Source organism: Triturus cristatus, chromosome 3_2, assembly GCF_964204655.1.
Source record: "Triturus cristatus chromosome 3_2, aTriCri1.1, whole genome shotgun sequence".
Classification (NCBI taxonomy): domain Eukaryota; kingdom Metazoa; phylum Chordata; class Amphibia; order Caudata; family Salamandridae; genus Triturus; species Triturus cristatus.
The window spans coordinates 1,049,539,605-1,049,565,795 of NC_140584.1; the positions used below are offsets into that span (position 1 = coordinate 1,049,539,605).

Genomic DNA, 26,191 nt, shown 5'->3' on the forward strand with positions numbered 1-26,191 from the left:
ACTTTCGTATGGGCTTTGCATTTCATAATCGATATTGCAGTAGGTAGATGAATCGCGTCTAATAGGGCTTGAATGAGGGGTCCGTGTTGGATGTGGGCACCGTGGGAAGTTAAATAACCTCTCTCTCGCCACAGTACGCCGAAGTCATGGACGACTCCGAATGCATAACGTGAATCTGTGTATATGTTGACTTTCTTAATTTTGGCTTGGATACAGGCTTGTGTCAGAGCGATGAGCTCTGCTGCTTGGGCTGACAAAGTGTTAATACAATTTGTTTCAATGACTTCAGTGTCTGTTGTGACTGCATAAGCGGCCACTAACTCTCCTGTACTTGTTCTCATACATGACCCATCTACATACAATGTCAAGTCTGGATCTGACAAAGGGATATCTGTCAAGTCTTGTCTGGGTTTCGTCGTGATAGTAATGACTTCGACACAATCATGTGCCAATGGATCTGTTCCGCCCACTGGTAACAGTGTGGCAGGATTTAACGTATTACAACGTCTGATTTCTATGTGTGGCTGAAACAATGTCAATTCGTAACCGGTGAGTCTCGCTATAGTCAAGTGTTGTGTTTGTGTGCGGTTCAAGAGAACCTCTACTGCGTGTGGTACTTGTACTGTCAATTGATGTCCTAACACTATGGCATCGCTTTGCCTGATTGCTAAAGCTGTTGCTGCCACCGATTTCAGGCACGCAGGAAGAGCCTGAGCTACTGGATCTAATGTACTAGAGAAATAAGCACATGGTTTGTGTGATCCTGCTTGTTCCTGAGTGAGTACTGACAAGGCAGTACCGTCGCGTTCTGTAACAAAGAGTGTAAACTGTTTACTGTAACATGGTGTTGCTAAAACAGGTGCTTGGCATAAAGCTTTCTTTAAGCTTTCAAAGGCGTGTGTATGTTCTTGAGTCCAAGGGAGGACAGTCGATGTGGCTGCCTCCTGTGTTGTCAATTGGATGAGTGGTTTTGCTAGAAATGCATATTGAGGGATCCACTGCCTACAGTATGAAGTGAGGCCTATAAAAGCCCGCACCTCCTTTTGTGTCTTGGGTGGTGACATGTTAGCAATTAACTGGATGCGGTCGGGTGTAAGCTGCCTTCCCTCCTTGGACAGCGAGTGCCCAAGGTAAACAACTCGCTGGACACAGAATTGCAGCTTAGAAGGGGACACCTTGTGCCCCTTGTCGGCCAGAAATTTTAAAACCGTCAGTGACGCTGTTTCACATTCAGGTTCGCTTCGGGCGGTGATCAGCAGATCATCGACATATTGAAGCAAGGCAGTGTTAACTGGCATGTGGATACTGTCAAGTTCTCGTTTGAGTGCTTGGCTATAGATGCTGGGGCTTTCTGTAAATCCTTGAGGTGCGCGTGTGAATTTAAAACTTCGTCCGTTTAAACTGAATCCGAACAGATATTGACTTCCCGGATCGATTGGGACGCTAAAGAAAGCATTCTTAAGATCAATTACAGTGAAAAACGTTGCTTCTGAGTCAATAGCGGTGAGTAATGAAGAGATATCTGGGACCACAGGGTATTGTGGTACAATGCATTTATTTAATTCGCGCAGATCAATAACTAATCGATATACTGGTGGTGCTTTTGGATCCGTTCTTTTAAGAATCGGAATTATCGGGGAATTACATACATTGGAGTCGGTTTCGACAACCACTCCTTGTGCAATGAGCTCGTCAATGATTTGCAGCAAAGCCACAACAGCATCTGGTGGTAACTTGTATTGTGCCTTTCGTGGTAGTACTACTCCTGTTTTCAGTGTGACTCGATATGGTGTAATATTCATGCAACCAACATCAGTGGGGCCTTGTGCCCATAAATGTGTAGGTAAATTCTGCAGTCGGTGATCCATGTCTCTGGACACGTAGTGACCTTTGAAGTCACGTAGAAATAGTCGTACTCCTTCCGGAGAACAACATATTATGGCTCCTAGAGCTTTCAATGTTTTTATACCTAACAAGTTTTCTGGACATGATTTAGTAAGCAATAAATCTGTAGTACGTGTTATTGGACCGACCGTAAGTGGAAGAGGTTGTGTTACGTCATTGATTATAGGTTTTCCTGAGAATCCAAGGGAAATATTCTGTGAGCCTGAGAGGGGTGCCCCTGGAACTTCACTGCGTCTTATAGTTGTTCTGCTTGCCCCTGTATCAAGTAAAAACTTTCTGTCTTCCCCTAATAGTTCACTATGTACATAAGGTCCCTCTTGGTCTACAGGAACCTCAATAAGGGGTAAGCCAACTTCCCTCTCTAGGCTATTTCATGTGTATCGCTGATAATCGGGATAATCTGCTTGTGCATACTGATACATCTGTTGTGTCGTTGCTTGTGTTGCAGCAATAGGCTGCGCTTGTGGTGGTGCTACGATCTGTTGTGGAGCTGCTTGTTGCGGAGCTAATTGTTGCGGAGCTAACCTAGGTTGTGCATGCTGAGGGATTTGTTGTTGATTCTGATCCTGTCTAGGTGGTCGTGGTCTCTCCTGGGTTCTACCTGTGGCAATATTATGTTTCAGGACTGGACAATCGTGTATATAATGACCTTGTTGTTTACAATAGTTGCATGTCCCTTTCGTTGGACCTGCGGAATCACCCTTTTGATGACCATCGGCTGGAACTGACTGTGCAACAAGCATTTTCATTTTTGTATCTTTCATACGTCTTTGTTCATGTTCTTGTTCTTCTCTAATTCTATTGTGGTGATATTGTAACATCTGTAACATCTGTGATGGGGTATTACCTTGCCAGGTACTTTCAAATTTCAATACTCTATTCTTGACTTGCAGCAGAGAATTTTCAACTAATTTTGTCACAAACAGATGTGGATATGATTCACTACTGGCTTTTATGCCACTATTTATACCAAAACATTTTTCAAATCGGGAATAGAAATCACTAGTGTCTTCATCTGGCTTTTGTTTACAGGCTGATATTGCACCCCAGTCTTCCTTTTTCGTAGTTAATAAACGTGGCAGTACCTGCACTAGTAATCCTGGTAGTGCTGTAGTCTTTTCCCCAAGCCCTGCTCCTGCAGCTCGGGCCCTTTCTTCGTTTTCTAATGCTATCCAATCTATCTTTTGGTCTCCCACCTCCCATTCCTTTTCTTTGAGTTTCTCATAAGCACCGGCGGGTAATAGGACTTTTAATATTTTCATAATGTCGGGGTAGGTATACTCTCCCATGAGTAACATGTCTTTTATTTCACGGTGGAAACCTGCTGGATCTTTGTCATGGCTGGGTACTACTTTCTTCATTTCTAATAATTCCAATTTAGTTATAGGCGTGTACACAAACACGCGTGTAAAGTTATTACCGTCACCTCTGATTGGGTGTACTTCGCGTAACGGGTTCTGTCTATCTATGTGATACATTTTTCTTCCCATGATGGGAACTGGAACGTGTTCTGGGCATACGAAAGTTAAATATTGGTTTCGAAATTCTAGAATTTCTTTAATCAAATCAGTACCTGACCCTCTCCATTTATTCGTGAGTAGCTCTGTCAATATGTCAGGTAAGGGTCCTGGATCGGAGTGTTGGCTTTTATATAATATAAGGAGGTGTTGAATCATGTATATACTAGCTAAACGCTGTTCGTATGGATCAAGATTCAGAAACGTGTGTGCAAGTACATCATCATTGTATTCGCTGGGACTGTCAGCCCATTGTACTGCTGACCTGGCTAATTCTTGTTCGTCCATGGAATCGAGCATGTCGTACCCCCTTCGATCTCGGAGTAATTTATCAGCGGCTTGGAATAGGTGTTCGGGGGATCTTGTATTTAACATAGGGGTTTGAAAATGTCTATTATATTCTGGACGTATCGGACGTATCGGATCATTAAAGCCTCTAGTATTATTATGGGGTCTTCCTCTACCTACATAAGCTATCGTGTCTAATTGTTCTGATTCTTGCTCCTCCTCTTCCTCTGATTCAACTCTGTCTGCTTCTCGTCTTTCTTTATGTATTCGTTCTACTTCCTTGCGGATCTTTCGATACATGGCGATTATACACGCCTGTCTATCATGTTTCTCTTCTGATATGTTCTGACCCCATTTGGCAAGTCTTTGCATAGTATCGTGATCTGCCCCAGGCCTGTCTTGATTCCTAATTACGCAATTTATGAAAAAACGGAGTAGTTGTCTCTGTACATCCACTTTCTGGTACTCCATAGCTTCGTTAATACTCTCTGGACCTCGCCCTGTTTGGACAAAGCGATATATATCGTCTAGGTGTTCAACCATTCCTGGTATCGTCATTAAATACAATGTAGCTCGTCGTATACGTAGTGATGATATGAGCAATTTGTCCTGTTTACCTGGTACTGGGTCGTATCTACAATCTACAAGCTGTTCTTTAAACATGTCGGATGTCGCTAGTTGGGGTGTACGTTGGAGTGCTAAATCTCTAAGGGTCTGTTTATTTCGCGGCGGTGTGGCAAACATGTCTGTCGTACCTCCTGTAGCACCCTCTGAGGTGCTGGGCAAGAAAGGATTCGTTGGACGTAGGATAGAGATTGTAGATGCGGGAAAAATTGTAGAAACGGACGGACCTGTTGGGACTTGTGTAGGAGTTTGTTGTTGCGGGGGTACAGACGGATGCTCTTGGTGTTGAACACCATCGGCAAGCGGTGTGTGTGGTATGGCATTAGCATACTCGGGAGCTACGTCATCTAAATAGGAGGAAAGGAAAACGTCCTTTGCTGTTTTGGGATGTGTTTTGGGGTGTGCTTTTATCGGGAGCAATGGAGGAGTTAAGTCTTTTGGTATTTCCGGGGTAGCCTTAGGTAACCCTTCGGCCAGAAGAGGATACATACCATTCATAAGAGTGTTTCTTTGTCTTTCTACCTGTTCTGATTTTACTCGGGTACCTTCCTCAATTAATAGATTTTCTCGAGTTTTATTTGAATTCTCTCTACCTTTCTCTTCCTGTCTGAGTGCTCTTTCTGTACGTCTATATGATTCTTTACGCCATAATTCAATGGCATCTTTCTGTGACTGTCTGGCTTTCTTTTTCCATAATTCTTCTTCTACTCTCATGATGCAATCTGCATCCCAGGTCCCCGCTGCGGGCTATCTCTGACTTTCTGGCAAATCCTTGGTGTAGTCCACCCATAAATCAAGAAATAATATGGCATCTAGGCCATGCTTATGATACATAAAGTACCCTGGAGTGTCCCTAGGTGGGATGGGAACAGCTTCTTCGAGTACCCCTTTTCTAGTTTTGATCTGTCTTAATTTCGAAAAGAGCGGCATTTTTAGATGGTTGCTAGAACACACTTTATACAGTAAATACAATAATGAACAATCATTCACACCACAATATATAGAACGTATTAAAACATTTAACACTTAACAGTTTTACGAACGATGATAACTAATAGAAAACTAGTTAATGACATAATACTGACACTAGATAATACTGATTTATATGCAAGACATACTAGATATACTGCTAAACAGTACAGATACACTGCTGAAACAGTGCAGACCGGATTTGTGTACCCAAACCCGTCTTGACCGGCACAGACTATGTGCACGTTAAATGCCTCCCCGGTAATGGTACTCACCGGGTAGCTCGGAACGGAAGGCCTCGGAACGGAACTGAAACTGGACCGGACTGGACTCGACTCGACTGGACTCGGAACTTCGGAACCTGGCGGGCCTCTGTATACCTCGGATCTTGCTCTCTCAGCTAGGCTCTGGTCGGGATACTTCGCACTTCTCACCGCCTCGTCTGGGTGTTGATCGCAGCCTCAGTCGCCTCCGCTTGGCCGGAGGGAGATACAGGAAATCCTGCAGGTACGCGTTTTTGTCCGTTCAGCTGTGGCAGGAGACCGGGCCTGCAACGCACCACCGGCGCGTGAGATGAGAAAGTGTCCCTGTTCGGGCGCCAATTTATGTGGTAAATATTTCATTACCGGTACTATTTTTTATGCGGTAAAGTCTAGTAAGAATAACTCAGTAAATATAAGAGGCAGAATCCGTGGTATTAGAGGTTCTAAAAGGCTTTATTCCTATACAAAGGAATACAATTCGAATTGCAGGCTTCTATTCCATCACCACGAAAGTTCAGGAAGGAAGGGCATACATTATTGACAGATAATCAGTTTTATAGAAAATACACTACAGTGAAACAGATGGAAGAGGCGTAACAGCTGATAATACAGATAAAATGTGCATACGTAACTAAAGAGGCGGACATATGGGTGTAATTTAACAAACGTCATCATACATGATGTCACAAGTGGGTGGATCCATGAGAGAATCCTGTAATGTCAGCAGAAATATTTGGCAGAGATGCGCGCGCAGCCGCATGACGTGTGATTGACGTGCAACTAGAGGGTGAAGGGGACTTGACATTTAGCTCTACATGTGGAGACAGAAGTCTGGGGGTCATGTCAACCTAATCCCAAATCATATCTAATATCCTATGTTTAAAGAACTGTGTTATCCAAAAGGAAAGGTCTCTAGGATAGAATCTATTCTATACTGACTGTTAGTGCGTGTACAAGCGTCTAAGTGTCTACATAGGATGCGAGGGGGCAGGAATATTCCCTGGTAACAGGGGCTATGAATTACTTGCATGAGGACAGCGAGGCCTGGCCCTTTGCACGGTAGCTGGAGGAATGTTTACCTAAACTACTAGACAGGAATGCATCGGATGAGAAGCGAAGCAGATAATCTTGAAGGTGAAATACAGTTTTTGGCAGGCAACAGGCTGGATCAGGCACCGTTAGCCGCGCAGGGAGTAGGACAAAGTTCATGGATACAGATGCAGGCTCAGACTGGAGCTTTCAGAGGCAGAAGGCAGGAAAAGGCTTGATGACAGAATTCTGGGCCTACTCGCCTGAATCTGTAAAATGTGGAAAGTGAACCACATAAAGTCGGTGGCCTTTCATACTTAGGAATGGAATATCTGACCCATTCATGGCGGATCTGAAAGAGGACATGTTGACGGTGGACGCACATATATTTGCGTCTTCAAAACTGGAACTGGAGGGAACATACATGTACTTATAGCATGCACATGGAGCCGTTGGGGTCTACGATAGGGGACATAACTGATCACAAAATTCATATTTCCTCACATCCCCCTGGTGTAGCAACCCCTCCGAGCCCGTGGGAAATAGGCAAGACTTGGTCCAATTCACCCGGAGTCCCGCCACCCTCCCCAGGGTCTCCAGCAAACCCCGCGCCCCTCGTAAGGCCTCCCCAGCATTCGGTAAGAAGAGCAGTAGGTCATCCGCATATAATGCTATGTGCTGCTCTCGTCCCTCGACTAGTAACCCTGGAAAATACTGCCCCAGCCTAGCATGAGCGGCCATGGGCTCCATTGCCAAAGCAAATAATAAGGGGGACAGCGGGCACCCCTGTCTCGTTCCCCGAGCGACCGCACAGGCACTAGATATCAAGCCCCCCGTCCGCACCCTAGCAGTGGAAGCACTATAAAGAAGCGCCGTCCATTGAACAAAACCTTCCCCCATCCCGAAAGCCCTCAAGACATCAAAGAGGTAAGGCCACTCCAGGCTATCAAAAGCCTTTTCAATGTCGACCGCGAATATGCAGGCCTCCTCCTTGTCATAGGAGTCAGAACCTAAGATGCGCATCAATCTGCGTACATTCATTGCAGTATTTCAGGTGGGGATGAACCCAGCCTGATCCTCATGGATCAGTTGCAACATATGGGGCATCAGACGACTAGCCAGAATATGACTCAAAATCTTGTAGTCGAGGTTGAGCATCGCCAGCGGCCTATATGAGGACCGCTCCCAAGCAGGTTTACCCGGCTTAAGAAGGGGAACTATGAGGGCTTCTCGCGTGGTAGCAGGGAGAGTCCCCCCTCGGCGCGCCCCATTATACAGTGCCACCAAGCAGGGTACTAGCACCTCCGCATACGCTGCATAAAACTCGATGGGGAGTCCATCGGTGCCCGGGGTTTTGTTCCTAGCCATGTGCTTTATGGCACTACGGATTTCGCCCGCTTCTACATCCCGACCCAGCGCCTCAGCATCTGCCGCCACAAGTTTTGGAAGCCCCGCACCCGGCAAGAATTCCGCATCTGTTGGACAACCAGGGCCCGCCCCACTCCGATACAACTCTGCGTAGTACTGTAGGAAGTGATCATTAATGCCTTTTTGGGTGTATAGTACCTCTGTACCCTGCCCCCTCAGTTCTGCTATCGGGGTCCCCCTGCGGGCCGGATTGGCCAGCCAGGCCAGCAATGCCCCCACCTTATCACGTTCCACATGCGCCCTGTCCACGTAAGCTTTATAGTCAAAACAACGCAATTTCTCAATCTGGACTGCCAACTCCTCTCGCGCCTCAAGAAGCCCCGCCTGTTCGTCCGGGCGCTCCGGTCTCAGCCTTTCCCTATCGCGCACCCGCCGTTCTGCCGACTGGACATCCCGCAGTAACACTCTGCGCACTCCCACCACCTCACCAATGCATCGCCCCCGAATCACCACCTTAAAGGCGTCCCATTCTACCCCCAGGGATGACGCCGTACGGGCGTTAACTCGAAAATAGTCCTCTATAGCTGATCCAATGTTGGCACGAAACACCGGATCCTCCAGCGTGTCAGGTCGAAGTCGCCACGTGGGAATAGCCGGCCGCTCCCGCAACCAATGTAGGACTGTCAGCAAAGGATTGTGATCCGAGGTTGTCCGGGCCAGGTACTCACTGTGCACCATTGCCCCATGCACATCAGGGGAGCTAAGGATTGAATCTAAGCGAACATGGAGATCGTGCATGGAAGAGAAATAAGAATAATCCCTCTCCCCCGGGTGATCTGCTCTCCAGGTATCAGTCAGTCCCCATTGTCTCTGCCAGTCCCTCCGGACCTCTGCCAACCTACGCACAGGGGAGTCAACAAGGGGGGGATGGGAACGGTCCATGCAGACATCCGTGATGCAGTTAAAGTCACCCCCCAGGAGCACCGAGCCAGTCAACAAGGGGGCCAAGGCCCCAGAGAGACGTGCAAAGAATGAAGCCTGGTCCGTGTTGGGGGCATAAACACTTCCTATCACAATATCCCTACCATCCAGTCGCCCCGTCACTATCACATATCTGCCTTCTGGGTCAACCACTTGCCCAGTGGATTGAAAGGGCACCCCCGCCCGCACCCAGATCAACACCCCTCTGGCATAGGCTGAATATGTGGTACAGAACACCTGTCCCCGCCACCTCCGCTGCAGTGCCAGCCCCTCCTGTTTGTTCAAGTGAGTTTCCTGGAGCAGAGCTATCTGCACCCCACGGCGACGAAGGTAGGCATGTATCTTGTGGCGGCGAGACATACTATGCATCCCCCTAATATTCCAAGAGAGACATTTAATCCCTACGGCGGCAGCCACGACATGACAGCATTAGCACCATGTATCCAAGTTCCCCTTGCGACATGCTTGGTCCCACCCCCCCATCCCCAAATCCCCAACGCTCCCAACTCCCACACCCCAGGATAGGTTCCCCAAAACTAGTCCCCATCCAAACTAAGAAAAACAACAACCTTGTCAGCTTAGAAAGTGAGACGTGCGCAGACCCAAAGCGGAACTCAGAACCCCCCGCCAGCCCTCCCCCGCTACATATATCAGGACCAGCAACAGCCCTGTGGGAGCCCCATTAAAGCCAGTCACTAAGGGTCAAATCCCCCACATGCAATGGGTCGCGGTCCCCTCACTCCTCAGTTCCGGGTTGCAACACAGATTGACCATCCTTGCCCTCCAGTCTCCGCTCAGCCGAACAATTCCGCCGTCTGCGGGGTTACCACCGGGAGCTCAGTGTCAGAATCCCCAGTCGCGCTGCCATCCAGGGAGACCTGTGAACCTCCCCTCGCTCGACCAGAAGAAACAGAGACCGGGCTGTTGCTACCTCTGCTGATCTCTACCACTGCCCGCACCGCTCTGTCCCGCTCTAGGCGTGGATCCGGCACCGAGGGCGTCCTTGTCGGACTCGCAGCAGCCGAATCTCCTCTCCCCTCAGCAGTCACCGGCGACTTCCGGCCCGGGCTCGGCGGGCGAGTTTCCAACCAGCTCCACACATCTTGCGGAGCGGTGAAGAAGTGCGTGCAATAGCCATCCACCACTCTCAGCCTCGCTGGGAAGAGCATTGCGTAAGGAACCTGAAGCTGCCGCAATTTCCTCTTAACACCCACAAAGGAGGTCCGCTGCTTCTGAACCTCCCGCGTGAAATCTTGGAAGATCATCACCCTAGAGTTTCCAATCTGCAAGCGCTGCTTCTCTCGAGCCTTCTGCAGGATATGATCTCTGTCTCTGTAGTGCAGCAGTCGCACCACCAGCGGTCTTGGGGGTGCACCCGGCTTGGGAGGCCTCGTCGGGACTCTGTGAGCCCTCTCGAGGGCAAAGAATGGAGACAGCCCCTCCGGGGCCACCTCGGCCCGAAGCCAGTCCTCCAGGTATCGGACTGCATCAGCCCCCTCCTCACGCTCCGGGACCCCCACTATGCGGCGGTTGTTCCTTCGGGCACGCCCTTCACTGTCCTCAGCACGCAGCTCCAGAGTTCGTACTCTACTCTCCATCTGCGCCATAGATCTTTGCAGGGCAGTCAGTCTATCCGGCACCTCCTCCAGCGTCGTCTCTGTCGCCTTCACCCGATCCTTTAATTTTTTATGATCGTCTTTCAACAACGCCAGGTCCACTCCGATGGTATCTATCTTTGTTTCGAGGGCCTCCCTGGAAGCTGTGATGGCCTGCATGATATCCGCCAAGGAGGGGCCGCCCGGGACCTCCGCACCAGGGGCTCTCGCCCCGTCCCCCTCATCGTCCGACCGGTGTTCCCCCTCGCCATCTTGTAGGGCCGCGAATCCTTTGCGCCTCGACGACCGACCCATCGTGGGCGCCACTTCAGGAATCTCTCAAATGCACCCACTCCAGCAGATTCGGACTAGATCAGTCTATCCAGCCGACGAGGACGCCACAGCAGGCTAAGGTCCCCCGGGGCCCGAGGCGCCGAGCCTCCCCACCAGCGTTCGACAATCTGGACCAGCCGCGGCCCCGACTCCACACCTCCCCTGGGCCAGTTCAGTGTACGAAGCCCCCCGATGTACCTCCTCCACAATAGCAGGGCCCGTCAACCAGTCACCGAGCTCCGCAGGCCATCCCAGCTCACTGTCCGCGAGCCCCAGGTGCCGCGCTCATCCGGAGTAAATGCAGCGTACCTCCTCCACGCCTCACCGCTGGGGACAGCCGGCGATCCGTACCACTCAGCCTCGTGCAGCCAAGCCCTCAGCTAGACAGCCTCCCACGTAGCGCGCTGCAGTGGCAATGGGGGCCACCCCTCCACACGCCACTAGGATATAGGAGCCCTCCAATCGCCGCAATGTAGCCCCAGCAGGCCACACTGATGGTCCGGTCCACGCCAGGCAGCCAGCCACCGCTCCCTCGTCTGCCCACCTTCGTACGCCTCACCGCTCGCTCCGGTCCTCAGCCGCTCGCTCTGCTCCAGCCACTCCGAGACGCCATCTTAGGGTCAGGCATCAGCCACCCTTGTCCACTGGTCATCACGCTCACCAGGCTCCTCGGGCACCCCTGATCACAGCCGCCGCCGCCGATGCAACCACCAGGCTCCCCGCTGCTAATCCAGTCCCCGCGCCGTTGCTGAGGGGGAGAAGAGGACGGATACCTCAGCGGCGATCCGCGGCCGCCATCTTGGGCCACCCGATCAGCAGCGCGGCGGAGCGCGAGGCCATCAGTGCAGCGGCGGCTACACCCTCTTTCCACCAGCGAGGAAGAAGAGGATGAGGAGGGACCCTCAACATCAGGAGGCAAGGGGATTGCGCCCACCCGGACTGACAAGGAACACCCTGATGCTGGTGCTACCTCCCGGGTGGAGGCTGCGGACATTGAAGGGGGAGGGGAAGAACCTGACACCTCTGCCCATGATGTGGTGGAGAGCTACTCTCCCCCAGACTCTTCACTTGTGGGTCTTGAAGAGGTGTCCCCGGGGCAGACCAATATACAATCTGGGCCTGCCATCAGCCCCTCCCTACCTCTAGAGTCCCCGATTCCATCAGGGACTCCAGCTGCATCCCCTGCAAACAGTCGCCCTCATTGTAGCTGCCAGCTCGGCCACAACATTGACTCCGGACCTGAGGCACCACATCCCTCCTGTCCCCCCCAGGCCCCTCCCGGTGTTGTTCCTCCTGTGGCTGTGCCAGGGAACTTGAGGTGGATCTGTGAGGGTCAGTCAGACATGTCCGCTCGCATCACGCTACAAGTGTGTCTGGAGGTACGCATGATGCAAGAGGACATTGTCCGATCTCTGGCCACCCTCACCACCAGCATCAATTCAATGGCCACAGTCATGTCGTCTCTTGTCTCCCAAATCCCTTCCCATACCACCGTTGATGTCTTCCCCTGTCCGTTGCCCCACACTGTTTCCCCAGTACTCCTCGTGTGTCACGAACACATGTGGTGCCTGGTCCTGCACCCCCCAGCCGTGTGCCTGCATCAGACTCTGAGGATCTGGACATTGTGGTAGTAGAGGATGACCAGAAGGACACTTGACTTTTGACTGAGACGTCGTCCTGAACAATTATTTAATTTTTCTCTTGTAAATAGACTGTTTTCCCTTAGGCTCCCTGACGTGTTATATTTTTGTTGCCCCACCCCAATCCAAGTTCCCTTCTCCATCTGCATTAAGATCATCATTTGTTTTCCTTTCTCCCTTCCAAACGGACGGTTGTTCTTCTGTTCATTCATAAATATCTTTGAGGAATTCTAATTACTTTAACTTGTTTGACTTCATTTTGAATGTCTGGTTCAGAATATGGACACATATTTGGTGAGTCATCTGCTATGCACATAATGGCTTGTTGCAATGATGGGTTACACTTGTAACTGTGTCACACACACACATACCTCCTCACATCTCTAGGCCACCTACATCGTTACACAGGACATGATACACAACAGAATCTTAGTTTTGTAGACCTTTATTTTTTCAACACACATATTCAAGTGGTTAATTTGTCTTGGGGTTCTTGTCACTGGCGATCGTGCTTGCGACATTGCAATTTTGGGGGTGATGATCGCTCGGAGGGGTCAGGTCTGGCTTGTCGCCTACATGTAGGTGGGTATTGTCCTTGGGCCTGTACAGGGTGATCTACATGTGCTGGGGCAGATGGTGTATGCACATTTGATGTTTGTGCCTAGACAAGGGCTGGTTGTGCAGGTGGTGGCAGTGCCTGTACAGGGGTTGGTGGTGGTTGTGCAGGTGGTGGCAGTGCCTGTACAGGTGTTGGTAGTGGGAGTGCCTCTTCAGGCCGCCGGTGTGGATGTGTACCTTTGCTGTGGTGCTGTGCAGTTGGTGGTACAGGTGTGTGGATGTGCTGTGGTGTAGGCAGATATGATGGCTCCCCTCCCTGCGTTGACCGTGAAGGGAGACTTTGGGTCACTTTCAGCATGCCCTCCATCATCTTCATGGTCTAGGCATGGTGTCTTGCACTCTCTTCCCTTTGGATGGATATCATGTCTCTCATATTCCTGGACATGTCCTGCCAAGTTCTATCTATCCTATCCAAAACTTGGCTCAGCCTGTCCACCACCTGAGGAAATTGACACATGTCCTGCAGGGACTCAGACATGTCGGACAGGGTAGCCCCTATGGCACGAATGTCCTGCCTCAACATCTGTCTGCTGTTGGAAGAAGTCCTGCTCCCACTGGCCATCATAGCCAGGTGCAGGCCCTCTCTGCAGGTGTCTGCCATGGATGGGACGAGCAGGTCCAACAGCAGGGGAGGGGGTGGCAGGTGGGAGCCTGTGGGCAGGAGAATGGTGCCCAGGGGATACCTGCACCACAACAGGGCTGGTACTTCCCTCAGATGGTGGAGAGGATGGCAGGGATACACTGTATAGGGAAGAGCGGGTAGGGGAACCACCATGTCGGTCCTGGACGTGAGGGCTGTGAGGGAGTGATGTCTGTGTTGGGATGCGTGGGAGCTGTGGCTGGTTTGCGCGATGCTGGGGACAGGCAATAGTTTGCTTGGGAGGAGGTTAACGAACGTTGCTTGGTGGAGAATGTGATGCCCTGACAGATTTTGGCAATCTGGCACGATAGCTCTCATTGGCATCAGTATCGTCATCCCCGGAGTGGATAGACATGTAGTCATTATCATCCACCAAGTCGACGTCCTCAGGAAATTCCTCCTCCTCCTCTTGAGCAGTACTTGCTGCCGACATAACTGCTTGGAGGATCAGGGGATTCTCCCCTCTGATTCCCCGTCGGCCCGCACTGGTCATAGGTCTGTCATCTTCACCCTCAGCATCCCCTGGAACACAGAGGTTGCAACCATATTTGGCCTGGTATTATATGTGGTGCAACACAAGGGTTGTATTAACTGTACTGTGCATCAACAGATGAGGATCATGTGACCTGTTTAGGGTACCACCAAAAATGACAGCTCACACCATAGCACTGAGGTGTTACACAGAGATGTACATGATACAAGCAAACTCACCAGCTCCAGCCACAACTTTCTGTCCCTTCGCGTCCCCCCCTAGTGTCACCTGCTGAACCTGTCTCCTCATAGCTGTTGTAGACATAGCTGTCCCTGATCCAGCAGCTGTAGAGGGAAGTGACAACATTCTCAATGATCTGCATCACTAATTGACAGACAGGCACATGACACTCCTGATTTGTATTTCACTTTGTAAACAACAACTGCTGATTCCATGCAGAGGGGGATCTTGATCTCTGTCATGGCTTAGGAATCTAAGCTAGTGACACACATCATGCCAGAATTACCTGAAGGACAGGTGCGCGAGGGTTTCACTGCTACAGCCAGGATGTCATGCAGTCCACGGGATGGTGTCCGCTGCTGTGGTGTCATCCTGTCAGCAGCTGTGATGAGACATACATGTCCATAATTTTGTACAACAGATGGTAGCTCTGAGCTGACATGTCATTCTCAATAACCATTTGCGGGTAATCCACGACAATGTGCAGCATGTTTACCTCATGGACTTTACATGTGGGCACCTGCTCACATGCAGCCTTTGCCAGCTGTTACCTCCACGCAGCACTGACATCAATAAGATGACACATCAACAGACAAACTTGTATGAGAAGGTTACTGATATTTCAAGGAAGGGGATAAATGACTCGGACTCCTCCGCATTACACTGATTTCACCTTTGCCATTAAGACTTACATTTTTCCTGAGTGTAATGTTGTCTGTTGACAAGTCAGAAAGTGGTTCATGTGTGAGATGTGCAATAGTCAGGGACATAATGTTGCTCATTTGTGCTTCCCTACGCAAGAAGTCACACAGCTCATTTTTGAATGAGAGAACACAGTTTTCTTATGTCCATCCTTTGAGTGTCCTCTCTTTGCATACTCTATTTCCAACATCATGGTACTACTTAGCTGACAACGATTGGTGTCTTGTACAGCAGACATCCAAACCTCATAAGTCAAACACTCACCTATACCTGTGAATATGGTAGGAGAGGAGGCAAGCAGAATGTAACATTTGGTTATGCACACACATTGCGGATAGGCTGAGAAGCTTTGATGCCTTCCATCTGCACTGGATTAGCGTGTTGCTCTGTAGCCAAGTTATTTTGCAGGTGTGACTGCATGAAGATTTACCTTAGCAGCCCCTACACCCATCTCAAAGGTACACAACTGGCATCAGTGTTGGCCTCAGCCATACCAATTACATTATGATTTAACCATATATATTTTGCTAGGGTTGAATTGCAAGCCTGTTGTGTTTTGGTCACTTCATATGACACATTGTACTATTGTATGTCGATTCTGCACTCACTTGGCATACATTTTGTGTCATCCTTTCAGTAGCCACCAGGGTCTGATCTTGCATGTGTTCAAATGCCATATGTGAGCATATTGTGATACAGGACAACAGTGTTGTACAACACATACCACATACGGTGGAGGTGAAAGGCACATTTAATGAGCATTCAACCTGATTTATTCTTGGGTTTACTTCCCTTGGCCCAGCACCGGAACAGTGTGTGGTCCCTGAACAGATGTCACAGCCAACCTTGTAGCAGAAGTCAGTGTGTGTCTTTGATTCTGGGAGGACCTTGTTGTACCTACAATGATAAGTGTGTTTTGCAACTTTACATTTCTGCAGCCACATATGATGCACTAAATTTCTGGCACAAAGGATGAGCACAAGCAGTTGTGGGCACCAGCGTTGCAGAAGTGTGTTATACTTAATATCATGAGTCATCCCACATATAACTTAGAATGGGCCCACTACCTAGATGCAACCTATATCACAATGACATGTCTACGAATCCTGAGGTAAGGTCCACTATTGTGTTTTGTTGATGGCCAACAAAAAAGCCAGCCAATGTAAGAGGTACATGACCAGCTGTGTGGACTGGGCATTTAATCTATATTGGAAACATTTGAAGTTGGACAGTGGATGCATTGTCAATACTACTGACCCTGGTATCTCACTTCTTGTTCATCATTACCATATCTGTGCAAATTGGATTTCTTGATTAGATCTACAGACACTATTACAACATAGTGGGGACACCCTTTTGACTAGTTGTGGCACTCGATTACAGGATTGGATTCCCAGGTCTGGGACTGTTGGTGAAAAACATGTCATGTTCCACAATTACAAAGGTATGATGAGCCAAGACATGTTATATTTTGTCTTTTGCTGTTCACAAATATCATTTGCTAAAGGTGGATGTCCATTGACAACTCCAATAGTAATGCAGCTATTTTTTCATCTCTGGTTGACTTTCATATGTGGGCACTATATGTCCCTCTGTCACTCCTGACAATATATGCATTTTGACCCTCTCCTGTCCAGTTTGACTTACCAGTTGGTGAGGGTGGTATGCCTTTCTCTGTACGATGTTGATTCCTCCCAGTAGATGCAGGGACCTCTGCTACTGCAGCTGTCTGTGCTCTGGCTGAATGTGTCAATGGGCGAGAAGAGAGAAAAGTAACCAAATGGAAAATGTGCTTGTGGAACATTTCAGGGATTTCCCCATTTCTTCTGCATGCTAACAGTGTTGTGCAGTCCTGCCGCAGACTGGGCAGGTAGGAGCAGTGGTGCGTTGGGGATGTAATGGCGTGGCAGGGTGGGAAATGTTCAACAGAATAGGTGTATGACTATTTTGATCTAATGATTCTCTCACCTTCTGCTTTGTGATTTAGGCTGTCACAGGGTGATTTACTTCTTGGATAATTTGTGGCAGGTTTACAAGCCCCTTGGAAAACATTTACAATGCTGTTGCGTCACTTCTGTGACACAGCGGTGGTGTAATACAGGTGACACAATTCGACTTATTCACAACGTGATGCATCTATGGGGATGCGTCACGTTGTGAAGCCCTGCGCAGCATTAAACCTGCGTCAGCTTTGATGTAGGCAGGGTGGGCGTTTCTTTGGGATATGCCTCGTAAAAGTGATGCAGTGTAATCGACGAGATTTCACTGAGTCACTTTTCATAGGCTGCTGCTACGCAACCTTACGCCTGCTTGAAGCACAAGTAATGAGTGGCACAGAACGTTAGGTATGGGCGGTCCATGGACATTGTTGGAGTTGCGTCACACTTGCGACACTACTCCAGCAAAGCACCCCCCTAATGCCATCAGATGCAACACACATCTGTCTATCCCTGCCCCACAGTGCATCCGCGGTTGTGCAAGATTTGAATTGCGTGTCGCATTGTTACAGGGGCATCCCTGCTAATATTTGTCAATTGCTACTTAGCAGGGTTGTGTATTACAGCAACAGTACAGTGCCCATGTTTTCAAAAGTGGGGGAGGGATTTGCCATTTCTAATGCAAAGGATTGTGGGACTTGTGGTGCTACATACAGAAGGTGACACATGAGTCTCTGACTGACTATAATTTTTATATACACTTTGGACAACTTCCTTACTCACAATGACAGAGCAACAACGCGCGGTGGACGCGCGCTAGAACTATGTCGCGCTAGCTGCTACTGGTTTTACTCTCGCTTAGAGATTTAAAAATATTGCTTTTAAATATTTGCTTTTAGTGTATTTAAATTTACCTTTGTATGCCTGATTCCCTATGCTCACTCACTCGTAACTCCAGCTACTTCCGCCCCTACCCCGGTCCACCACGGGCTTGCCCGATTGTTGTGGAGGGTAGGGCGGTCAATCACTATGCTGGGAGGATGGAGCCAGGGGTCGGCGCATCAGCCATTTAAGGCAAGGCTGCTTCCTGTTTGCTGTGGACGCGCGCTAGAACTATGTCGCGCTAGCTGCTACAGGTTGTGCTGCTTTTACTTTAGCTTAGAGATTTTTTTAAAAATTGCTTTTAAATATTTGCTTTTAGGTTTAGGTCTTTTTTATTGAAGAGTATCAAGAATGGCATCAGCATTTATCGCCTACAACCCAGCGGGCCGGCGAATGTCACAAAGTAATTGCAGCATGTTAGCAGCGTTGGGGACATATAGAACAGCGTGAGCTCTAACACAGCATGTCGCCTACAACCCTTCTGGGCCGGCCGTGTCTCTAACAGGAAGGATAAGGACACACCCACTCCCACGTAGCCTCTGCCGGAGGACTGTTCCTTCATGGAAAGCTTTGTATTATAGGATAAGGGAAGCACCCCTCCTGAAGTCATTGGCCCAGAAGGTTGCAACGCTAGAAGGCCAGTGCTCTATGCGGGGTAGGAGGCTCTACGGCGCCTCAGTCCCCCAGGACATCAGCCTCTCTTGACACTCAAATAGAGAAGAAAGAACCCCAACTCCCACACCCCCCCCTCCCTAACCCTCCCTCCGTCCAGTGCGTATGTCAGATCTCCCCGTCCTCCTCTGTCACCTCCCCCCCCAGGTCCCCGCTCTGCGTCTATTCAGGAGGCCTAATCTTCCTGAGAGGTAAGCCGCAGGAGTCGGAGGTATCTCGGGCATGTCAGTTCCCGGAATTCCTTAACCAGTAGAGACTGAAACGGTTGCCAAAGATCAAGGAACTGCTCCACGTCCCCCGCCACCGTAAGTGACATCTTCTCCATGCCCAACACATGCCACAGTCTGTGGAGCCATCCCGTAACCGTGGGTAGTGTCGTGGTGCGCCAGTGTGCTAAGATGTTCTGTATCGCCGATCCCAACGCAATGGCTATCTGCCTACCTCTGCGGGATTTTAACGGGTACATCAGGCTGTTCGGGAGGCCTAGTAAGACATAGGCTGGGAGGCGTGGCAGTTCAATACCGAAATGAAAGTCAACGTCGTCTATCACCTCTTTCCAGTAGGAAACCAGGAGTGGACAGTCCCACAGAATGTGTGTCAATGTACCCACCGGTCCACATCCCCTCCAACAGCTGGCGTCTTTACTGTGGTCCATGTCGTGTATGCGTTCCGGCGTGTAATACCAATATGTGGAGACTTTCGTGAGAGTTTCAGTGAGGCCTGTGTGATATGCCGAGTGTCTGGCTCTATATGCTACTTGTTCCCACTCTTTAGTGCTCAGGGGCCTACCCAACTCTCTCTCCCAGCGTTCTCTCCCTGGGTTGTGAAAGTGCGAGGCGGGAAGCTGGAGGAATTGATACAGGTCAGTTATGAGCTTTGCATCGGTTGTGCGGGATAGGAGCCAGCGTTCGTAGGGAAGGAGTCTCCTATTCGCCGTTTCCCGCACCTGAGGCGAACCTGCAAATAGCGCAGCCTTTCGGTCTCCGGGAATGTGTATTCCTGTCGGAAGTGCGTGAAGGGGATAACCCCCTCCGAATCATACATGTGGCATAGGGCCCTACAGCCCGCCTCGCGCCAATGACCAAAGGCTCTTCCGTCCATTCCCGGGGTGAAGTCGGGGTTATTTATCAAGGGTGTTAGCGGCGATGGGAAGGTCGTCAGACCGTGTATGGCATTGGTGGCATCCCACACCCGCAGAGGCACCCTTGTAATATAGGAGGCGTAAAGTTTCGCCGGTCGGTGAGCCCTACGCAAGAACGGTATTTCTTGTAGCGGTCGGCCCGCCACCGCCTGATCCTGGAAGAGCCAGTGCTTGTCCGATTCCCATCTGCTCCATTCTACCAGGTAACGTAGTTGTGCCGCTTGATAGTATTTACGGAGATCCGGAATCCCCAGACCCCCTGCCTCCGGCGCCAACACTGAGAGAGCTCTCCTCATCCTAGGCTTCTTGCCCTGCCAAATAAAACATGCCAGGTCTGATTGCATCTGCTGAATCCAGCCGACTGGTGGCTGCACTGAGAGCGCTCGGAACAGGTACAGTATCTGGGGCAGGATCGTCATTTTGACGGCCGCTATTTTACCCAGCAACGAGAGGGTGCCACGATCCAATCGGCCTATCTCGTCCCGAATCTTCCTGCCCAAGGCGAGGTAATTAGCTGCCACCATAGCGGGGACCGTGGGGGCCAGTTGGATTCCCAAATAGGGTACCAGGTCCGCTGACCAGACTATCGGGAACCGGTCCTGCAAGTGGGTGCGGGTTGCCGGTTTAAGAGATAGATCCAATGCCACCGATTTCCCCATGTTCATCTTAAAGCCTGCGACCTCCGCGAAGGCGGTCAGCTCTGCAATACTGGCTGGAAGGGCCTGGATTGGGTCCTCTAGGGACAAGATTACGTCGTCAGCATATAGGCTAATAGCGTGAGTAAAGCCACCAAACTTCACCCCTCTCACAGCTGGGTTGTCACGTATCCGTTGAGCAAAAGGCTCCATGTACAGAGCGAAGAGGAGAGGGGACAACGGGCATCCCTGCCTCGTGCCTCTCTCGATGGCAAAGCTCCTGGAGCTGTAACCGTTCACCCAAACCACTGCCGTCGGGAATTTATAGCAATTGAGGATGTGACATCGGAACCTGTCCCCCAGCCCCACCTTCAGTAACACCCGCTCCAGATACGGCCAGTGAACTCGGTCGAACGCCTTTTCGGCGTCTATCGAGAGAAGCATTCTCTCACCCGGAATCCGTGACGCCTTCTCTATAAGATGAACAATCCTCTTGGTATTGTCCACCGTCTGCCGTCCCGGGACAAAGCCTGCCTGGTCCGGGTCTACGAGTCCGGGTAAGTGAGGGGCCAATCGGGACGCTAGGATCCCGGTATACAGTTTGAGATCTATATTTAAAAGAGATATTGGCCGATAAGACCCACACTGCGCCCGATCCTTTCCTGGCTTGGGAATGACCGCGAGGGAGGCCCGCAGCAGGTCCGGTGAGATGGCACCCGGCTCGGAGAACGAGTTAAAAAGGCGCGTGAGGAGTGGGGCCAACAACCCACAAAACGTTTTATAGAAGAGGGGTGTATAGCCGTCCGGCCCAGGAGATTTGCCGTGCTTGAGGTTGGCAATAGCGGATATCACTTCCTCCACCCGTATGTCCCTTTCCAGATCCGCCGCTTGTGTAGGAAGGCAATGAAACTGAGTCTAGGTACCTCGTCATTGCGGATTCGTCCAGGGGGTCCCCGGCGTAGAGGTCAGCGTAAAACCTCCGAAAGGTCTCTGCTATATGAGCATCCTCCGTGATCAACCGACCCGTAGGGTCGGAGATTTCTTTCACTATCTGTTTTTGTCGGGCCACCCGAAGCCTATTCGCCAACAGCCGACCACATTTGTCCCCCCCCGTGTAATAGGCGTGCCGTAAACGCAAGGCCGCGTATTCTGCGCGGTCCATATCTAAGGCTGTCAAGAGTTTCCTCGCCTCCTTAAGCTGGCGCCAGATCCGGGGAGCGCCTGTTCTACAATGCATCTGTTCTAGCTCCCGTACCCTTTGAGTGAGTTCCTCCCGCTTATGCCGCCGGTCCTTGTTATCCGCCGACGAGATAGCAATAAATTACCCCCGGAGTACCGCCTTCAGAGCCGCCCAGTGGGTCACTCGAGATGTGTCCGATTCGTCATTGTGGGATTGATATTCCCGGATCTTGTTAGATATACCCGAGACGACCGCTCGCTTGTGTAGTAAAGCGTCTCGCAGACGCCACACCCGAGGGGGGCAGGAAACCGGCGGTAGGCTAAGCGTAGCGCTAACTGGGGCGTGATCCGACAAGGAGACCACTCCCATCTCCGACCCGGTGGCCAGGGTGCACACTGGCCCAGTGACCAGTAGGTGGTCCAGTCTCGCGTAAGTTTTGTGTGTTGCTGAGAATAGTATGAGTATTCCCGCGCCGTAGGGTGCTGGCTACGCCATAGGTCATGAAGGTCCATGTCGGTCAGGTGTGCCTTGCACCCGGCCGAGAATTCACTGGCCTGAGGTGAGCGGTGTGCCGATCTGTCATGCGCCGAGCTAAAGACCATATTGAAGTCCCCCCCGATTATAATGTGCCTGTCCGGTGTGGCCGTGATCTCCCCCAGCGCTGCGCGGAGAAAGCGCTCCTGTTGATCATTCGGGCTGTAGAGGGATCCTATCGTAAAGGGGAGATCCCCCACTTTAAACCGGTATACCAACAGTCGGCCTTTTTGTTCCGCTAATTTGTGGAGGATCTCTCCCCTAAAATTCCTAGCTACCAGGATCGCAACCCCCGCCGTCTTAGTGTTGCCTGACGAGAAGAATTGTGTCGGGAATTTGTGTGAGCGCAGTCTGTGGCAATCCCTGGGTAAGAGGTGAGTCTCCTGGAGGAGACATATATCAGCCTGGGTGCCTTCTAACAGGGACAGTACCGCGCGCCGTTTAACTGGGTTCTTGAGGCCCCTGACGTTAAGCGTTACAATCTTAAGGGACACTGGTGGCATGTTGAGAGACTATAGGGTTAGCATAGGTCACCTGTAGGCCAAGCAGCCACGCCGCAGAAGCCCTCGCTGTGGCTCGGAATCCGCTAACGCACTGGACGCCCCCCCCTTCCCTCCCTGGGTCCCCCCCTTCCACCCTACCCCCGGACCCCCTTCCCTCCCTCCATCCCCCCTCAAAACGCCCTGAAACTACCCCCAAACCCAAACCCCAACAACCCTCCGACTCCCCTGAGTCCCCCTCCCCTCTCCCTCCTCCCCCTGCTCCAAACCCCATCCCTCAATAGTCCAACTCAAGTTCCCGAGGGAACTAGTCAATGGAAAAGTTCCGAAGTGGACGTCCAGCCACTGCCCCCTCCCCGCGACCCCCCACCCCCCCCCCCCAGCCCCCAAACCTTCTGTAGAAGTTGGCTGTGGTGATCTCCCCCCTAAGCATTCTTACGCCGTCAGCGCAACATCGCCGGAGCCAGTGGTCTCGGCCACCGCCGATACCGCGTCGGCCATACCTGCCCCCCGTGTGGGAGAGTCCGGCCGGGCTCGCCGATCCCGGGATCGCCGCCCGGTCACCCGCCGCCATCCGTCCTCTCCAGAGCGCCCCCGGCGCTGCGAAACAATGTCATCCTCCACAGCTGTGAGGCCCAAGACTCCGCACGTTTCCTGTAGGGAGCGTAATTGATGCAGGGTTCCATTCCATCTGAAAATAAGTCTGAAGGGGTGGCCCCAGGCATAGGGCGTTCGGTGTTCTCTCAGGAAGTCGGTGGCTATTTTAAATGTCTTTCGTTTCTGGAGCGTGATAGCCGACAGGTCCTGATATAAGGCCACCGGGTGTCCCCGGAAAGTCAGGGGCTGCCGCTTCCGTGCTTCCGCCATGATACGCTCCTTGAGTGGGTAGTCAGGAAGGTAAGCCAGAATGTCCGGGGGAGGCATGGATGCTCTCCGCGGTGCCCCTACTCTGTGCGCCCTGTCTATGCGGATGGGAAATTCCTCCGGCTCCCCCAGAACCTCTCGGAACAGGCCTCTCAGGTAACCTGCTACGTCCGTTCCTTCCTCTGCAGATGGGACTCCGCAAACCCGTACGTTGTTTCGCCGAGACCTATTCTCAATGTCCTCGGCATGTGCCTGAAGGTCAATCTGCTGGTCTCTGAGTCTCAGTACTGTGAGAAGTTGGCCTGATATGCAGTGCTCACTATTCTAGTGATCACTGTGTATCATTCCAAACGACCCTTATTGATGATTGGTTGTAAGTCAACCTTGTAGACCAGCTCTCCTAGTAGCGTGGACAAGAGCAGTCTTTAGGCTAAACTCTAGAGGGCGTGTTAAGCCAGCTGTTTACCATCACATATACCCCTTGAACGCCAAGTGAAAGGACACCACACAAGTGGTTATGAAAATAAAGGATATTTATTTATAACTAGACTACCCTGGCTCTTTATGAGTCAGGGAGCTAAGCACAATACAAAACTCTTGGGAAAATACTTCTAGTTGCACAATTTACACAAATGCCCGAAGGGCACGAAACCATTTACACTGCAAGTGGAATGGGAGAGGTTAGAGAGTCTAAAGTTACTGATTCCGGAGGAATCCGATCAGTTGGACTAACGGAAAAGGAGCTGGACACTTGTAGAGTGAACCTACGATGGAGCACCGAGATGCTCGAGTTACCTAGCCCAGAGGCTGCGGCTGCGTGGGGTTCAGCAAGATGTCGGGAGTCCTCGTTGTAGTCTCGGGAGCCTGAAAGAAGAAGTTGCTGGCAGGCGACCAGTGTCGATGTTCAGCGAGATCCAAGCCTGGATCGGTGATGAAGGAAACCTGAAAGCAGAGGGGACTCAGTTCTCAACCGCTAGCCAGCGATCGCGTGGGCACCGGGAAGGTACCGGATGAAGTCACCTCGACCAGGTGAGTGGGTGACGTCGGACTCGGCTGTTCCTTGGACCAGGAAGCGCGGCGGCGACCAGGATGGAGGGCGAGCTGTCCCACGAAGGTGTCTGCTGTCGATGATGCTGGGCCCAGGAGTGGGGCAGCAGGTCTTGGCAGAGGCAAGCCCACGCGGTGGAGTCAAGATGGCGTCTGGAGTGGACCAGGAGGGTCCGAGGTACTCCTCTGTTGAAGGGGAGCAAGGGCCAGTCTGGAGCAACCAGACCAGTGATGAAAAACTGTCGTGGTGCGTCGTGAAGAGGGCCACTAGCCGACGGCGAGTGGCCGGACAACGCGGTGAGCAGCAAGGAGCAGAAGGGCCCCCACGCAGATCTCGTGGATGCTGGGGAGGCAGGCTTCGGTGCTGGATCTGCTCAAGGTTAGGGCTTCTCAAACCCTAGGTGCACTCACTCGAGGGTCCCTCGGTGGTTGTGCTAGATAAGCGTCGTGCAGGTTCTGAAGATGGCCGGTCCCGCAGGTCTCGTCACACCTATGAATCTCAGCTGGGCTGACGATGTAGGTAGAGGTCAGAGATGGCGGGGAATCCGGGTCTCGTTGAGCTGGGCAGTCTTGATCCGTAGGAGAGACGTACAGCAACCCGCAAGCGCTTAGGTGGTGCCTGCTGGTGCAGGGTGGCTACTCCTTAGCCACAAGGGAGAGTCTTCAGAAGAAGTCAAGAGTTCCTTTCGTGGAAAGTAGTTCAAGATTCAGAATTATCCAATTTGGGAAGGGGACTCGCTCCTACCTTTATACTAGGAAAAGGGGCTGGCCCGTGACTAGGTCCTACCTATGGGTGGGACCAGGAGGGGGTGGTTACACCCCTATCCTTTGTCCGGCTTCGCCCCAGCTCAGGGGCTGGGGTGCCCCCGAAACTGGTTTGAGCCGGGCTATGCACAGTGAGCACCGGGGTGCCACTTGCAATCACCTTCCTTTCAGCCCTGCCTACCTGGGATACACAAACCCTGTCTGGGATGGTGCTAACACCGCCCTCGACAGGAAACCCTTTGTCCAAGCTCCCCTCGCTGGAAGGTCTCCCAGCAGCAGGAGGTCAGACATGTGTCTGGTGGCAGCATCCATTTTGTGATGCTGAGGCTTGAGTCAACTTTAACCGGGGTTCAAGGTTACTTCCATGTCGTGTCCCTCTAGAAGGGTGGAATGCTAACCCCGCCGCCAGAATTGGCGAGGGGTTCGTATTCCAATTCGTATGACACCTTACTCAACATGTGTGGGTGATGCGATGCCATAGTTAGCAAATAACCGCGAGGATTATAATGCATTTTAAGGTAGATGGTACGCGTCACCATGGAACAGCTATTAGGACTTGGTTCTGCAAGCCGTCGACGGGCTCAGCTCGCGCCAGAGCACCATCTCACATGATTCCCAGCACTCTGCCTTCAGGATTGATAAGGCCTGCCATAGGAGTGACTGATAGGAATCCATGTGTCCATTTTAGGGTTAGGTATAGGAATACTACACCTACAGCAACGGGTGATTACACCACCTTGCCCCAGCTGTCGTGCAGCCAGTTGTGTCAGATTTGGGTGGCCATCCAGGGGTGGCATAATACATGCTGCAGCCCCTGGTAGGCCCTGGGTACGCCGATGCCCTGGATACC

The 26,191-nt window shown here is 51.3% G+C and overlaps 1 protein-coding gene across 1 annotated transcript in view; it reads right to left on the reverse strand.

Annotated features, from left to right (window-relative positions):
• The window catches only part of LOC146859086 (uncharacterized), a 209,967-nt gene that overhangs the window by 141,316 nt on the left and 42,460 nt on the right, over window positions 1-26,191 (reverse strand). Inside the window, exons 2-4 of the mRNA XM_085647142.1 lie at window positions 16,832-16,924; window positions 14,769-14,864; window positions 14,482-14,586 (exon numbers count right to left, since the gene is read on the reverse strand). Coding sequence (XP_085503268.1) covers window positions 14,482-14,586; window positions 14,769-14,864; window positions 16,832-16,924 — 294 coding nt within the window. The remainder of the gene's footprint in view (window positions 1-14,481; window positions 14,587-14,768; window positions 14,865-16,831; window positions 16,925-26,191) is intronic.